General features: G+C 56.4%; 7 protein-coding genes across 7 annotated transcripts; 3 read left to right on the top strand and 4 right to left on the bottom strand.

Moving 5' to 3' along the window:
• Nucleotides 1-316: 316 nt before the first annotated feature.
• BO72DRAFT_487966 (alpha/beta hydrolase) lies at nt 317-1,306 on the top strand. Its single transcript, XM_040948011.1, has 4 exons — nt 317-372; nt 473-491; nt 575-655; nt 772-1,306. Exons 1-4 carry the CDS (start codon nt 331-333, stop codon nt 1,275-1,277), a joined length of 648 nt encoding a protein of 215 aa, XP_040798725.1. The 5' UTR covers nt 317-330; the 3' UTR covers nt 1,278-1,306.
• A 46-nt stretch (nt 1,307-1,352) lies between these two features.
• Nucleotides 1,353-2,807, bottom strand: BO72DRAFT_450371 (palmitoyl-(protein) hydrolase). Its single transcript, XM_040945241.1, has 6 exons — nt 2,673-2,807; nt 2,594-2,605; nt 2,394-2,484; nt 2,265-2,318; nt 1,803-2,191; nt 1,353-1,721 (listed from the first exon to the last, which is right to left on the bottom strand). The coding sequence occupies exons 1-6, from the start codon at nt 2,753-2,755 to the stop codon at nt 1,607-1,609; spliced, it is 744 nt and encodes a 247-aa protein (XP_040798724.1). The 5' UTR covers nt 2,756-2,807; the 3' UTR covers nt 1,353-1,606.
• Nucleotides 2,808-3,105: 298 nt separating this feature from the next.
• Nucleotides 3,106-4,890, bottom strand: BO72DRAFT_434465 (uncharacterized protein; the record flags this gene model as incomplete). The annotated part of the gene is made up of 2 exons (XM_040943241.1): nt 4,568-4,890; nt 3,106-4,508 (listed from the first exon to the last, which is right to left on the bottom strand). Exons 1-2 carry the CDS (start codon nt 4,596-4,598, stop codon nt 3,106-3,108), a joined length of 1,434 nt encoding a protein of 477 aa, XP_040798723.1. The 5' UTR covers nt 4,599-4,890.
• A 406-nt stretch (nt 4,891-5,296) lies between these two features.
• Nucleotides 5,297-6,685, bottom strand: BO72DRAFT_487964 (putative GPI anchored protein). The gene is made up of 2 exons (XM_040948010.1): nt 5,995-6,685; nt 5,297-5,934 (listed from the first exon to the last, which is right to left on the bottom strand). The coding sequence occupies exons 1-2, from the start codon at nt 6,409-6,411 to the stop codon at nt 5,635-5,637; spliced, it is 717 nt and encodes a 238-aa protein (XP_040798722.1). The 5' UTR covers nt 6,412-6,685; the 3' UTR covers nt 5,297-5,634.
• Nucleotides 6,686-7,006: 321 nt separating this feature from the next.
• On the top strand, nt 7,007-8,919 carry BO72DRAFT_487963 (Gfo/Idh/MocA family protein). Its single transcript, XM_040948009.1, has 3 exons — nt 7,007-7,333; nt 7,400-7,533; nt 7,611-8,919. Exons 1-3 carry the CDS (start codon nt 7,224-7,226, stop codon nt 8,729-8,731), a joined length of 1,365 nt encoding a protein of 454 aa, XP_040798721.1. The 5' UTR covers nt 7,007-7,223; the 3' UTR covers nt 8,732-8,919.
• A 160-nt stretch (nt 8,920-9,079) lies between these two features.
• On the bottom strand, nt 9,080-10,372 carry BO72DRAFT_434456 (copper transporter family protein). Its single transcript, XM_040943240.1, has 2 exons — nt 9,529-10,372; nt 9,080-9,454 (listed from the first exon to the last, which is right to left on the bottom strand). Exons 1-2 carry the CDS (start codon nt 9,969-9,971, stop codon nt 9,340-9,342), a joined length of 558 nt encoding a protein of 185 aa, XP_040798720.1. The 5' UTR covers nt 9,972-10,372; the 3' UTR covers nt 9,080-9,339.
• Nucleotides 10,373-10,481: 109 nt separating this feature from the next.
• BO72DRAFT_529865 (ferric reductase family protein) lies at nt 10,482-13,081 on the top strand. The gene is made up of 2 exons (XM_040950265.1): nt 10,482-11,080; nt 11,131-13,081. Exons 1-2 carry the CDS (start codon nt 10,920-10,922, stop codon nt 13,040-13,042), a joined length of 2,073 nt encoding a protein of 690 aa, XP_040798719.1. The 5' UTR covers nt 10,482-10,919; the 3' UTR covers nt 13,043-13,081.
• Nucleotides 13,082-13,640: the final 559 nt, after the last annotated feature.

The raw sequence follows: 13,640 nt of genomic DNA, 5'->3' as shown, positions 1-13,640 counted from the left end.
GGGGGGGGGAAGTGGTTCGTGAGAATCAAATCTGGCAGAGGTTGCGAAATGCAGAACAGACACTTTTGGAAGGTAAGTTAGCTACGTCCTAGTACTAAGCATGCTAGCCTAGAATGGTCGGGGCGCTGCTGACGCTGGAGCCGTTGTCGGAGTCAACCCGACATGCCCGCGGCGCGGCCACTCCGTCAGGCTCGGTGGGTGGGCTGTGTTTTGATTGATCGGTACTGTACCTTTATTGATAAGGCTACTTTACTTGCTCTGGAACCTCCTCTTCCTCCCACTTCGACCCAAGTTTCCAAGCACTACAATACCGAAAGCTTAAAATCCACAATGCGATTCCTCTGTCTACACGGTGCTGGGACCAGCGGAGAAGTACGTCTGTCCATGCAGTCTTGATCTACATTCAAGCCCCCCCCCCTCCCCCTCCGAATATATTTGGTGGGGCACAACAAGTTGACTCGCGGGCATCTAGATCTTCGAGATCCAGGCTGGTATGCCGTGCCCCCGATGGGAGTCGACCCGGACCCGAGTCATCAGCACCACCCCGCGATACTAATCCTGAATAAATCACCAGGCGGGATAACCTATGCCCTCGAGAAGAAAGGCCATACATTCACCTTCATCAATGGACGAGTGCAAACCGAGGGTGAACCCGGTAAGTCAGATGACCCCTCATCTGATTCGAAACCTTACCCAAACCAAACCAACCCCCCCCCCCCCTCTTAACCCCCTCAAACCTACAATACCTAACATCCCATACCCCACGGGCAGAAATCAAGGACGTCTTCGACGGCCCCTTCTACAGCCACTACCCGCGCGACACCCGGCCGGGCGACAACCTGCGCCTCGCGATCGAGTACGTGCAGCAGATCATCGCGACGGAGGGCCCCTTCGACGGCGTCATGGGCTTCTCGCAGGGCTGCGCCCTGGCCAGCGCGATGATTCTCCAGCACGCGGAGCAGCACCCGTCCGCGGCACCGCTGTTCAAGCTGGCCGTGTTCATCTGCGGCGCCTCTCCCTTCGACGCAGCGGGGATGGAGCTGATCGAACCTACCACCCAAAAGTACCCCATCACGATCCCCACGACGCATATCGTGGGCAAGCAGGACCCGCTGTACCCGCACAGCATGCGCCTGTACGGCGTGTGCGATCCGGCGCAGGCGGAGTTCTACGACCATGGCTCGCGGCATCTGGTGCCCTTTGATGTGAAAAACACGGAGGCGATGATTGCGGCGGTGGAGGGGTCGATTCGGAGGGTTTTGATGGGGGGGAATTAGATATTCCTTTTTTTGTTGGGGGGGGGGGGAGCGAGTATATATGATCACTACTATGACACAGCAAGTACGCTTTTGATTTCATGCAGATTATTGAGTTTTCTTTGCGTGTCAGGGCGAAGGCAAAGGCGAAACATATCTCAGTCCTGTTTCCTGACAACAGGATCCCGCTGGTTCGCCTTGCCCTTGGAATCACCGAATCGCGAGAGCAGAACCGCAAGCAACAGAACAACAATGGCTAAAGCGAGGCTGAAATTGACCATCGGAGACCCCCTGCCCCCCCAGTGGCCCCAAGTCTGTACAGAGGTATCATGATGAGGTTGATCATAAATTCATAAGCCAGCAGCAGCACCGTCGGTCTGCCCCTCGCCCTCCGGGGGGATAACACTATGCAGGAACTTCTCAAGATCCTCAATCTCCTCGGGATCGGCGGAGTGGCCCAAATATCTAGGAAAACCGCGAGTGTGAGCCGGAAGATCGCTACGGCGGGAACGACGCGAAGCCTCAAACGGGGAATACAGCACGTACGGGTAAGAGTGGAACTCGACCTTCTCCAGGTCGAGCGCCTTGAGCTTCTCGCTGGACTGCTTGCCGAAGTCGAAGCGCACCACCTCGTCCTCCTGGCCGTGCGCGAGGAAGAACGGGGTGCCCTGGTTCGGGAAGCCCTCGGGGATGTAGTTCTTGATCCGGTCGCTGAGGAGCAGGTAGCAGGACAGTCCGAACACGCCGCCCAGCTTCTCCTTGTTGGTCAGCCCCGCGAACAGCGACATCGCGCCGCCCTGCGAGAACCCGCCCAGCACGATCCGCGACGCGCTGATCCCCTTGTCCATCTGCTCCTTGATCAGGCTGTTGAAGTACTCGCGCGAGCGCAGGATGCCCGGTTCGTCCTGGTTGCGGATGGCTTCTTCAAAGTCCAACTATGATCGGTTGTTTAGTGGCATCGTTCCCACACACTGTAAGGTATATCTCTCGCGGCGAGGGGCAACTCACATCACGTCCGAGCTTAGTGATGTCGTACCAGCCGGGCATCGTCATCCCGAAGTTCTAATCAATGACAAGTATGGGCTCGAATCAGTCCACTGCGTTGCTGAATCAGAAGGGTATCGCGTATGCTCGTACCACGGTGATGGGGATCATCGGCGCGTTGGGGAAGATGAAGGCGACCTCGTCGAAAACGCCACGGCGGCGCCAGTTCTGGGCGAGTGCCATCCTGTCCAGATTGCTTTATTCAGCCTCACTTCATCCATTGTACTATAATCCGTCGCGCTAAGCCGAGTTCGTAGGTATTCATCCGTGAATAGAAATCAAGGGGGACATACCATCCAGCACCACTAGATTTATTCACCAGAAGTTAGTTCAAGAACGGGATCTTCAGTATAGGGACGGGAGACCGTTTACCTGTCGCCCAAACCATGGGCCATAATCACCGTAGCGGTGTGCTTGGTGAGCGCGGGAACAACGAAAGGAGCGCGAGAGGACATCTTGGTCTATTCTAGTCTTTCGTCAACGGGAGAAACACAGGGAAGCGACAAGGTAGTCTGTAATTGCAGAAAGATGGGCCCTGGATTTTGTCCCATCTCTCCCCGCAATTCTGCCGCCAGACTCGCCGACTCACCGCCTCGGCTGTCCCACCCAAAGGATCCAGAGGTTCGAGGCCCCCTGGTGCCTGAATCCACTCGCTAAATACTCCGTATAGCGGATCAAGTCGGTTGGCATTAGAATTAACGGTACTTGGGTACTAAATACTATGTGCAGGCCCTCCGCAGCCGCAGGTCGCAATATATGGTGATGAATAACAGCAAAAGAAATCTCCCCTCTCATGACCCCCAGTTTATTGTGCCGCAAGATGCACCAACTTCTCCACCGAGTCAATCATGCCCGAAACCAACTCCGGTTCCACGACACCCTTCTGCCATCCAAACGACAGGACTAAACAGCCATCACCACCCGAGATCGCCGACACCACGATCGCGGCGCCCGCAGCGTTGGGGCTCTGCGAGAAGATCACCCGACCCATCTGGGGCTTCGAAGGGTCTGACCGGGCCTCATCCGACGCACTCAGGACCCCGATATTCGAAAGCTCGATACTCTCCCCACGAGGCTTCCCGAGCTTCGATCGGAAAAACTCCGAGAAACCGGACACGTACTTGAGGAGATTCACGCCGGTGTTCTTCCCCTTCATCGCGACCACGCGCTCGATCGTCTCCCGCGAGCGCTGCGCCTCCTTCCAGGGGAAGGCCCCTGCGTCGGTGACGGGCAGGCTCTTGCGCCAGTAGCTCTCCCCGAAGTCCATCACCCAGACGCCCAGCGATTTCTCCGGGATCGGCTGGGTGAGCCACTTGCGGACGGAGATGGCGCCGGTGAGCCGCAGCTTGGTGCACTGCGGCGGCAGGTGCGCGAACAGCGCCTGGGCCATGGCCGCCTGGACGGCGGCCGTGACGGTGGCGCCGTTGCGGCGACAGCTCTGGCGGAAGGCCGCCGACACCGCGGCGGGGATGACGAGGTGGCGCGCCCGCGCCTCGAGCGGCGTGAAGACCGGCGCGCCCGTCCAGAGCCCGCGGTCCCGCCCGCCGAACTTCATCTTGACCACCGCGCCCAGCAGGAACGGGAGCGAGATGCCGCAGGGATGCGCGGCCTCCAGGTTCGGCGGGAGCGGCGTGCCCGCCGGCGTGGCCACGATCTGCTTCGCTCCCTCGCCGCCGGGCGCCGTGCTGCTCAGTGCCGACCCGGCTGCGCTCAACGCCTCCAGGAACGTCTCCTGGAAGATCTTCCCGGACGTGCCGTCGCCCAGCGCGTGGTGGAAGATATACGCGGCCGTGAACCGTCGCCGCGCCGATGCATCGTCGTTGTCCTCGTCGTCGGCCGTGAAGATCGCCAAGCGCCAGTACGGTGCCCCCGGCGTCGTGAACCCGGTACTGTGCTGCGTCTCAAGGAATTCGTCCAGCTCCGTGTCGGTGGCGTCCCCTTCGGGCAATCCCCGCAGACGCTTGTGGAAGCTCACCGGCTGCGCGAGGTCGATCACCGGCAGGCGGACGAAGTATGCTTCGTCGGACTCCTCGTTCACGGGAACCGCCGAGAGGGCGGGATGCTGGCTGATTAGAATCTCGCACGCCTTGTACACATAGTCCCGCAGCGGACGCGTGTAGGTCTCCGGTAGCGTGTATGTGGCGGTGACGCCGACATTGTAGTAGAACCCGAGCGGATGGCGGGCTATGGAGTACTTCTCCAAATATCCTGGAGGCCGTGGAGATCAGTAACAGTGGTCCCATATCGTGGACCCCAGATAAACTCACCTGCTGCACGTAATCTTTCGTAATTCTCCATATTTGCAAAAGAATTGACCTCAACAACTACTAAATCGAAAAGGAGAGAAAATACCCCGATTTCACGTGACAACCAAAGAACAATAGGGAGAAAGTCTGGCAAAAGTCGAGATTGTTTTGACGAAAGAACGAAACAAACGGGCTCGGGGCGATAAGATAAGGTCCCCGACAATTGGGCCAACGGCTTTTATATCGGCTAGGCTCAAAACTCCGCGGTCGATGCCGTATTAGGAAAACTTTGCGACTTTGCTGCTGCCTACAAGATATAGGAAGTAAAGTATGGTACGGAGTGGCTGGGTGTCAATCCGAGATCATTTTCCGGTAGTGTTGGGACTAAGGTACCTAGATATATCTGCGCGGGTTTGGTTAAAGCAACCAACAAGGAGGAGGGGGTTGTTTGTTTTGTAAGCACTGCATGATTGCCGGGTTGGGCAAGTCACGAATCACCTCTAAAGGTATGTGTATCCGAACTGAAGGGTCCAGCCAAGGAAAGCATCAATCAACCTGCAGGTAAACTGGCTTTTGGGGTGGGAGCTGGTCGAAAATGCCATTAATGATGTTTGGGATTCTGTTTTGTTTTGCCTTACAATCGCGGGTTCTTGAGCGTATGGGAGTTTACTCCAATAAGTTTGGCTATCCACTGTATCTGTTTACTGTACTAAAGCAAGATGATACTGCAGATTGCATGCATTCAATATACGCAAAGCTGAAAGCAAGTAAAGTAGCAAGGCACGAGGTGTCTCCTCCAGTTTTGTCACATGTCCATGTCCTTCACATTAAGGTAGTATCGAAAACCATAGACAACTAAAATGAATATGTACAGGGTAGATACAATCGCCATATAAACAAGCGTTGTGTGGGAATTTATCGTCAAATCATGATCGATCCTTCGAAAATGTTATTCGTTGGGCTTTTTATCATCTCGTTCTCTTTTTGTCTCACCCTCTCTCTCTCTCCAGCCATACCATCTGCGCAGAGCAGCATCCTTCCACGATTAAGGAGTGAGCATTGATGTAGCACGAAGGTCTTCGCTTCGTTTACAAAACAGCAAGACCACCGACAACAGCGGCACCGAGCATTCCCCAGGCAGCGGTCTGCAGAGGAACCGCAGCACCAGTGGAGGTAGCAGTGCTGCTGGAGCCGCTCGCGGAGGACGAGGAGCTGCTGCTGCTGCTGCTGGACGAGGAGCCGTCCTGGGCACCGCCGGTGGCGGTCGACTCGTTGGCGTTACGGTCCGCGGCGGCGCCGGTGAACTCGACAGCCTTGACGCCGGTGTTGTTCTTGCAGGTCGAAGGCTCGTCGTAGCTCACGGTCGAGGAGAATTGGATGTCGGCGCACTGGTTCCGCCCAACTGGTTAGCAAAGCCGTTGCAAATCCAACAGCCAGGATTGACATACCGCATAAAGACCTCCAGATGGATCCCCGTTGCTCTGCACCTGGACGGTGGCGTTCATGCCGTCGGTGATGTTGGTGCCGAGGATGGACTCATCGAAGGTGATGTGGGGCAGGCAGAAGGCACCCAGGCCCTCGATCTCGAAGGTCTTGTGCAGGGTGATGTTGAAGTTGGTGCCGGGGTCGGTGCCCAGGGCGAGGAGCACCTCGACCGCGGTCTGCGAGTGGCCCATGGACAGCGCGACGGGGAAGGAGCCGGCGGAGATGGAGACCTGAGTGCGGTTGGTGGACTGTGCCGCACTGCCGCAGGGGAAGTTGACCATGTTGTCTTCGGTGCCATCGCGGCTCGTGGGGTACTTGAGCTCGAAGTGGGCAGCGGCCAGGGGGGCGAGAGCCGCCAGGGGGAGGATGGAGAACTTCATGGTGAAAGAGGTACAGAGGCACAGATCTTGCTACAAAAAGACAGAGGAGAGTGGGAGAACTTTATATAAGAACGGGGCAGGTGGGAGCGCCAGCAGTGAGTGGATTTGGACGGCGGATTCGGCGGAGGAGGAGGAATGGGGAGAGCTCTGTCAGCTCGGTTCCGCCAAATTGATTAATGACCAAGACCGAAACTTCTTAGGTAGTCTACAAGATGGAAGGGACCCATGGCTGCAGTGCATCAATTGGGCCCTGAGTTTAGTTCCAAAGGGTTCGTTTACCCGCAATCATCCACCATCTTCATCCATTTCAATTCCGGGTTGTTCATCGGTTCTTCTGCAGGGTGGAATTGGCAGCTCCCAGTCAAGGCTGGAACGGGCCCCGGGCGACACTAAGCCAAATTGAGTTAAGAAATGTGCTCATTTCTTCTCAGGGCGCGGGCAAATCCGAGGCAGTTCCGAGCCTGTCTTCGCTTGAGGCACACGCTCTTATCAGATAGAGCTATCAATCAGTTATTGAACAAAATAAGATTGTGTGAGCTTCACTAATTCGGAGGTAGAAGAGGTGAACATCAGCTTGCAGGAAGTCAATTAGCTTGCCATTTAGAAATCTTCCCATATGATGGTACGGACACCTGATCCATAATGTACCGAACTTCCCCTTCCGTCGCTTGTGTACGAGGTAGAACCAAAGATTCTCGTGCGGAGTAACCACCAGCCAAGTCACTCGGGCACTCACCACCAGAGATGACAGGCATCTCCGGTTCGCATCGAAACATCAGCCCAAGTAGAAAACTCATAATAATCCACCGATCATGGCGTCGATGAGCTTGTTCCAACGAATCTACTATATTTTAAATCCACCCACTCCCGCGAAGAAGGATGGCGCCATTCGCATCGGTCTACTCGGAGCTTCCAACATAGCGTAAGCCAATCCTTGAAGCAGTAGTATGCAGTACTTGCGTTTCCATCCTGACTGATATCCTTCTAGCCCGAACTCAGTCATAATACCGGCCAAGTCCCATTCCGAGGTCATCATCGCAGCGGTTGCTGCCCGCGACTCAGACCGCGCTCAGCAGTATGCTAAGAGATACGACATCCCCATCGTGCATAGCTCATACCAAGGTCAAGCACGACCCCATCACCTGGCCCATCCGGGAAATTGGCATTACGAGGACCGAACAAATCTAACTTCAGAGCAGAGCTCCTCGACGACCCCACCATCGACGCCGTCTACATCGCGCTGCCCAACTCGCACCACTACGAATGGGCCCTCCGCTCCCTGCAGGCAGGCAAGCACGTCCTCCTGGAGAAACCCTCGTGCTCCAACGCCACCGAAGCCCGCAAGCTCTTCACCCACCCGCTCGCAACCGCCCCCCATGGCCCCGTCCTCCTCGAAGCCTTCCACCACCAATTCCACCCGGCCTGGCAGACCTTCCTCTCCCTGACCCGCCAGACCCCCTGGGGCCCTGGCACCGTGGTCGACACATCCTCGCAATTCTACCTGCCCCGGGGCTACATCGCGCGCGATGACATCCGCTTCCAGTACGCCCTGTCCGGCGGATGCCTGATGGACCTGGCGACGTACCCGCTCTCCTGTGCGCGCCAGGTTCTGAACCTCTCGACTAGGCGAGAGGAGGACCTGGTGGTCGTGGAAGGCCAGTACACCCCACCCCGCCCGCTCAGCAGTTCCGACTGCCCTCCGTTTCACGATGCGCAGCAGATCGACACCGCCATCTCCGCCACATACCAGACCGCCGACGGCCTCCGAACAGCTCACATCGCAGGCGATCTGGCATACACAGCAGCGGCGGCGGCGGCGGCGGCAGCGCAGAACAGCAGCGGGTTTCTCTCCCTGCTACCAACCACCTGGTCCCGAGTGATGCCCTGGTTCGCGTGGCCCAAGACCGAGGCCACCCTCGCCGAGATCCTGGTGGCCTCGCAGGGCGGCACGGAGACGCAGCACTTCGTGCAGCGGACCGTCGCGATCTGGAACATGATCCTGCCGACGGTGTACCACCGCATCGACGTGCGCGACACGCATACCCTCTACCGCAAGGGGAAGCTGTCCAAAACCTGGGAGGAGGTGCAGTACCTCAAGGCGTATAATTGGCCCGCGGGGGATCAGCGGGCGGAGACATATCAGGAGTGGTGGACGACGTGGCGGTGTCAGTTGGAGGAGTTTGTGAATCGGATCAAAGGGAGGAAGGGGTCCGGGGTGTGGGTTGATGGCGAGGAGAGTGTCAGGCAGATGGAGGCGGTCGATAAGACGTACCGGCGGGTGGGGTTGGAGGTTCGGCCAACGAGTGCGTTTGATGTGTGAGGAGGGGTTTTGTTTTTTTAACTTGTGTTTGGGGGTAATTTTGCTTGTGCTTGCGAATTGTGAACAGTTATCTCGTAGAGCGTTTCATCTGACTCTTCAGTTGTAACTATTTGATCTTTGCTCTCTTGTCTTCTTGTGAGCTTCGCATGGACTTCCTTAAATCGCTATTCAGGATCTCGGCAGGACGCCTATTTCCGCGCCAATGAGACCCGGCCGATCGACTGTTGATCATGCCATATTGCGGCTGTCTCCGGCCAACCTGCAAGCGACACTCGCCGGCTGAACATGAAGGGTTTTATTGTTGTTGCAGACCGTAACGTTCTACATCGAGGCTTACTGATCGCTAGACAGTTTATGGTCAATGATGATATGTACGTATCTTCAGCATCCATGTCTATATACAATCCACCCATCCACACCCCACGGGACATAGAAAACACCAGCTATGCCTCAGACGAGCCGAGCCCATCACCAACTAAGTATATCGTAAACGGTTCGTGTCGAAAAAAAAGGTATCTCAGAGTAAAACAAACCCCCATGCTAAGCCGCAATGCAAGCAAAATCCAACGCCCACTCAACACCTAAAGAACACAGCGACGAAAAGCAGTTCAGTGATCATGTTCATTCCACTGAATATACCGACCCACCGCGAGTTCCCCAAGGAACGCGCCGGCCAGGACAGAGCAAAAGTAGCCCACGTTCATGGTCATGACGGCCAACATGCTGCAGCGATACACCATTAGCTTTGAGTGGGCCCGATGGAAAGGCACTGAGAGGGGAGATATGCGGAGACGTACAGTAGATACGACACGCCCGTGATGACGAGGAAGATCAAGGCGCGGGGCAGATCCACGCTGAAGCGCCAGGGGAGGGGCTCGCGGGCGGTGCGGCGCACGACGCGAACGCTCTCCTCGACGCCCTGGGCGGTGATGAGCGTGGCCCCCTTGGCGTCCGGGTCGGCGTCGATGCGGCCCGCCTCGGTGGATTTGCCCGCCACGACGACGTACCGCCGCTGCAGGTGCGCGCTGAGCCACCGCTGCTCCATCAGCGCCTTGAAGGCCACCAGCAGCCGGCCGATGATGGCCAGCACGATCAGGAAGATGCACGTGCCCGCGTAGCTGCCGCTGGAGGTGGGCGTCCATTGCGACGAGAAGAGCGGGGTTGAGTGGCTGTTGGTGAAGACCATGGCCATGGACATCGAGGATGAGGAAGAGCTGGAATCCATACTGCTCATGTCCATAATGGGCGCGGGGTTGGAGGGGTAGGTTGGTTTGGCTTTTGCGGGCTGATGGAGGGTGGTGGTCTCGGATATAAGGTGATCAGATTGATTTCGGGATGAAGGTGGGTTTTGTAAGATGAGAGAGCATCAAAGAATCAAGACAGCGGACAATGTTAGTTGAAAGGAAGAGGATCAAGAAAGAGGAGAAGAAGAAGAAAGAGGAGCAAGAAGAGGGCCGACCCGCGACGATATCTTAGCCATGGCGGGCCACCACCAGCAGTCAGTTCTGGATCCTTGAGTTTGATCAAGCCGGGACGGGCGATAATCATGTTCTACCTAAATTGAAGCGAAGACCTTCATTCCGAGATTGAGCACATTTTGGCCCGACTCGGTTTGGCGCTTGAGCACATTTTATGTCTAACGAGCCAATCACGGGGCGCGGAATCGCCCGCCAGCCCGAAAGCAGCGGACAAGCGGGCGGTGGAGGTGAGCAGATTATGACTACTTCCATTCGTTTGCAAAGTGAGAAGATTATTATCAATTCAATTCCTGGTTATCATGGCTCCAGACAGGTGGGGATGGCACTGGGCATGGCATGCATGGCTGTTTAGGTCTGCTCTTGTGGAATGGTCCCATCCAGCCTTGTCTTGTCTACCATGCATTTCCCCCCCCACCCATGATTTTATTCCAATTTCCAACTCATCACTTAACTTACCCACTTACTCTTACTCTTACATGTACTCATGACGCCGCACATCACTGCGACATGAAACTCTGAATAGCCGACAACCTCCCCCTCCTCTCAGTAACAGACGGGTTGTGTGTGTTGTGTTGCTGCTTTAAAACGAGATGCGTTGATATTCCGGCCCTCCCTTTCCGTATATCGATTGTCCTTCACCAACTCCTCCCGGGGATAGTGTCGTTTATTGTCCATCCATCTATATTCGACCCCCGCTAATCACCGCCAAGATGGACATGGACATGTCAATGTCGGGCATGGGCCACATGTCCATGGGGGCTGGCGTGCCCGGTCTCTTCTATCTCCAGAAAATGTACTGGGTGGTCATAGGCAGTGCTATCGCCGCGGGTAACGTGGTGAATCTCCTCAACCGCTACCTCGCCTATCAAAGGTCAGTGAATTCTTCATGCAGGCCAAATATTGCGGTGCTCACCTATGCAGACTTCGGGATACCTCCCTCACTCCGTCCAAGCCCAAGTCACTGTTCTTCAACACATATGCCACTCTCACGGCAATTGTCCGCGAGGCAAGCTATGCGACGCTGCCTCCCGTATCGATCCGCAGCCACACCTTCCACTTCGCGCCATTGGGGCCAGTGGCTGTTGTGCTGGCTAATCTGGTTGTCGTACTTGTCTTCTGCTTCTACAAGCTGGACACCACGGATCAATGGAGCTGGGAGGATGTGGGCTACCGGACCGGATTCGTGGCCATCGCGCAGTTGCCCCTGATCTTCCTGCTAGCCGGGAGACAGAATCTCATCGGTGCCCTGGTAGGCATGAGCTATGAACGGCTGAACTGGTACCATCGCTGGGTGGCCCGAACGCTCTGGCTGACGGCCACGATCCACATGGCCTTCTGGTTCCGCGACTGGGGTCGCTACAACTATATCTCCTACGAAATCAAGAACTACCCCTTGATTGCTCGAGGACTAGCCGCGTGGGTCATTTTGACCTGGATTGTGATCACTTCCGCCGCCCCGATCCGGAGGTTCGGATATGAGTTCTTTGTCCTGCAACATCTGGTCACGTTTGTTGGATTCATCGCGGCCGTCTGGCTGCATGCACCGGCGGAGGTCAAGGTCTGGGTCTGGATTCCGATAGGGTTCCTCGTCTTCGACCGTGTGGCGCGCTATATCTGGGCCACATATATCAATCTGTCGATCTTCCATCGCTCAAAATCTCCAAGCCATGCCCTCTGGGCCAACAGGGCGACTTTCACGCCTCTACCGGGCAACATCACGCGCGTCACGATTGAGAACCCCGGGGTCAGCTGGAAGCCAGGTCAGCATGTCTTTCTCACATGCCATTCGATTGCTCCGCTCCAAAGCCACCCTTTCACCATCGCGTCCATCCCTGAAGACAACAAGCTCGAAGTCTTCGTCCGCGCCGAGAAAGGCGGAACCCGTCGGTTCTTCCGCTACGCGTCGAAGCGCCACCATATGCTTGGGACCGGAGAGACCGCGTCCACTAAACAGACGCGGACGGTCTTCCTTGAAGGTCCGTATGGTCAGATGAGGCCGCTGCAGCAGTTCGACAGTGTCATCCTCCTGGCGGGTGGAATGGGCGTGACCTATACCATTCCGTGCTTGCGAGACATCGTGGCAAAGTGGAAGAAAGAATGCGCGCAAGGTGGCGCTTCGCCCAGGCACCTCGCGGCGACCAAGCGAATCCGATTCGTGTGGGTGATCAAATCACGCACCCAGCTCAGCTGGTTTGAGAGCCAGCTGCAGTCCGTCCTGGCCGACGCGGAAGAGTGCCAACGAGCAAATGCCGACCTCATCCGCGAGATCGAGTTGAGCATCTACATCACCTGCGACGAGAAGCTGGAGCAGCCGACGCAAGCCACTCTCTGCGCACAGACGCCATCCACCGCCGTGGCCCAGTCCCGCTCATCCATGGAAACGACCGACGAGAAATACACCGAGAAGATCGTAGAGAAGGATGCTATCTCCATCAATGACACCGGCTGTCTACCCGGCGGAGGCTGCTGCTGCACGGCAGCCATCGAGGATGAAGATGTGATCACAAGCAAGTGTACCTGCTCGGGACACGCCGCGACGGCTGCTGCACCGTCAGGGTCCGAGAAAGCCGCGGGCCCGCCAGGATCCCCGGATACGAAACCGGCACCCACCATGCGCCCCCTGACGATCCTGTCTGGTCGGCCTCAGGTCCGGACTGTCATCCGCAGGGTCCTCGAGCGGGCGGAGGGGGAGAGCGCCGTGGTGGTCTGTGGGCCGCAGGGACTGTCGGACGATACGCGGCGCAGCGTGGTGTCGCTGAGCGACGAGCGCGCCGTGCACAAGGGGACGGGCGCCCAGGGGATATATCTGCATATAGAGCAATTTGGGTGGTAGAGCCCTTTGGTCGGGAAATGATGTATATACGATAATGATAGATACCATGATTGTTTGTTGATATATTGAAGCACAGTATACTCGGCTTTCCGCAAGTACTGTACTCTGAAGCAAACAATGCTCAGTGGGACTACAGGTGTAGCTCTCTACTAGCACTAACTATTCGCAGGGTGATATCCCGGAGGATTTCAGCAAAACTGTAAACAAAGAGGCCTAAAACCTAAGAAATAAATAATGCAAATGCAAATGCAACACTCAATTGTACAGTACGAGTATCGAGTATCTATCACAACCATGGATTGTGGTAAAGATGACTCAGTCCCCCATGACGTAATCAGCAACCGTACCTCCGCTCAGCTGTAGTAACCACCGCCATTTCCCAATGCAGACCCCGACTCTAACTGCCTGCACTGCACAACTACCTTCACCACCTTCACCACCAGCACCACCAGCACCAATCCCACCCAACAAACCAACAACCCAACAACCCAAACAACCCCATCCCCTCCAGCAACAACAACGAGCACAACCCCAAAGATCAAAATGGTCTTCCGCTTCGTACGTCCCCAAGCCCCCATCCCCAAGCTCCCCAGCCATC

The sequence above is a fragment of the Aspergillus fijiensis genome (genome assembly GCF_003184825.1).
Source record: "Aspergillus fijiensis CBS 313.89 unplaced genomic scaffold BO72scaffold_45, whole genome shotgun sequence".
Lineage (NCBI taxonomy): Eukaryota > Fungi > Ascomycota > Eurotiomycetes > Eurotiales > Aspergillaceae > Aspergillus > Aspergillus fijiensis.
This window is presented reverse-complemented; position numbering and strand designations above follow the sequence as displayed.

What these genes read in the sequence shown, in the direction of transcription:
- BO72DRAFT_487966 (XM_040948011.1), top strand. Translation starts at nt 331, where the DNA reads ATGCGATTCCTCTGTCTACACGGTGCTGGGACCAGCGGAGAA. An exon ending in GCAAACCGAGGGTGAACCCG is followed by an intron (nt 656 to 771) that starts GTAAGTCAGATG and finishes CCCCACGGGCAG; the next exon opens with AAATCAAGGACGTCTTCGAC.
- BO72DRAFT_450371 (XM_040945241.1), bottom strand. Translation starts at nt 2,755, where the DNA reads ATGTCCTCTCGCGCTCCTTTCGTTGTTCCCGCGCTCACCAAGCACACC. An exon ending in CGATGATCCCCATCACCGTG is followed by an intron (nt 2,319 to 2,393) that starts GTACGAGCATAC and finishes GTCATTGATTAG; the next exon opens with AACTTCGGGATGACGATGCC. An exon ending in GTCGAGTTCCACTCTTACCC is followed by an intron (nt 1,722 to 1,802) that starts GTACGTGCTGTA and finishes CGGTTTTCCTAG; the next exon opens with ATATTTGGGCCACTCCGCCG.
- BO72DRAFT_487964 (XM_040948010.1), bottom strand. Translation starts at nt 6,411, where the DNA reads ATGAAGTTCTCCATCCTCCCCCTGGCGGCTCTCGCCCCCCTGGCCGCT. An exon ending in CATCTGGAGGTCTTTATGCG is followed by an intron (nt 5,935 to 5,994) that starts GTATGTCAATCC and finishes GGGCGGAACCAG; the next exon opens with TGCGCCGACATCCAATTCTC.
- BO72DRAFT_487963 (XM_040948009.1), top strand. Translation starts at nt 7,224, where the DNA reads ATGGCGTCGATGAGCTTGTTCCAACGAATCTACTATATTTTAAATCCA. An exon ending in CTCGGAGCTTCCAACATAGC is followed by an intron (nt 7,334 to 7,399) that starts GTAAGCCAATCC and finishes ATATCCTTCTAG; the next exon opens with CCCGAACTCAGTCATAATAC. An exon ending in CGTGCATAGCTCATACCAAG is followed by an intron (nt 7,534 to 7,610) that starts GTCAAGCACGAC and finishes ACTTCAGAGCAG; the next exon opens with AGCTCCTCGACGACCCCACC.
- BO72DRAFT_434456 (XM_040943240.1), bottom strand. Translation starts at nt 9,971, where the DNA reads ATGGACATGAGCAGTATGGATTCCAGCTCTTCCTCATCCTCGATGTCC. An exon ending in ACGGGCGTGTCGTATCTACT is followed by an intron (nt 9,455 to 9,528) that starts GTACGTCTCCGC and finishes GTATCGCTGCAG; the next exon opens with CATGTTGGCCGTCATGACCA.
- BO72DRAFT_529865 (XM_040950265.1), top strand. Translation starts at nt 10,920, where the DNA reads ATGGACATGGACATGTCAATGTCGGGCATGGGCCACATGTCCATGGGG. An exon ending in CGCTACCTCGCCTATCAAAG is followed by an intron (nt 11,081 to 11,130) that starts GTCAGTGAATTC and finishes TCACCTATGCAG; the next exon opens with ACTTCGGGATACCTCCCTCA.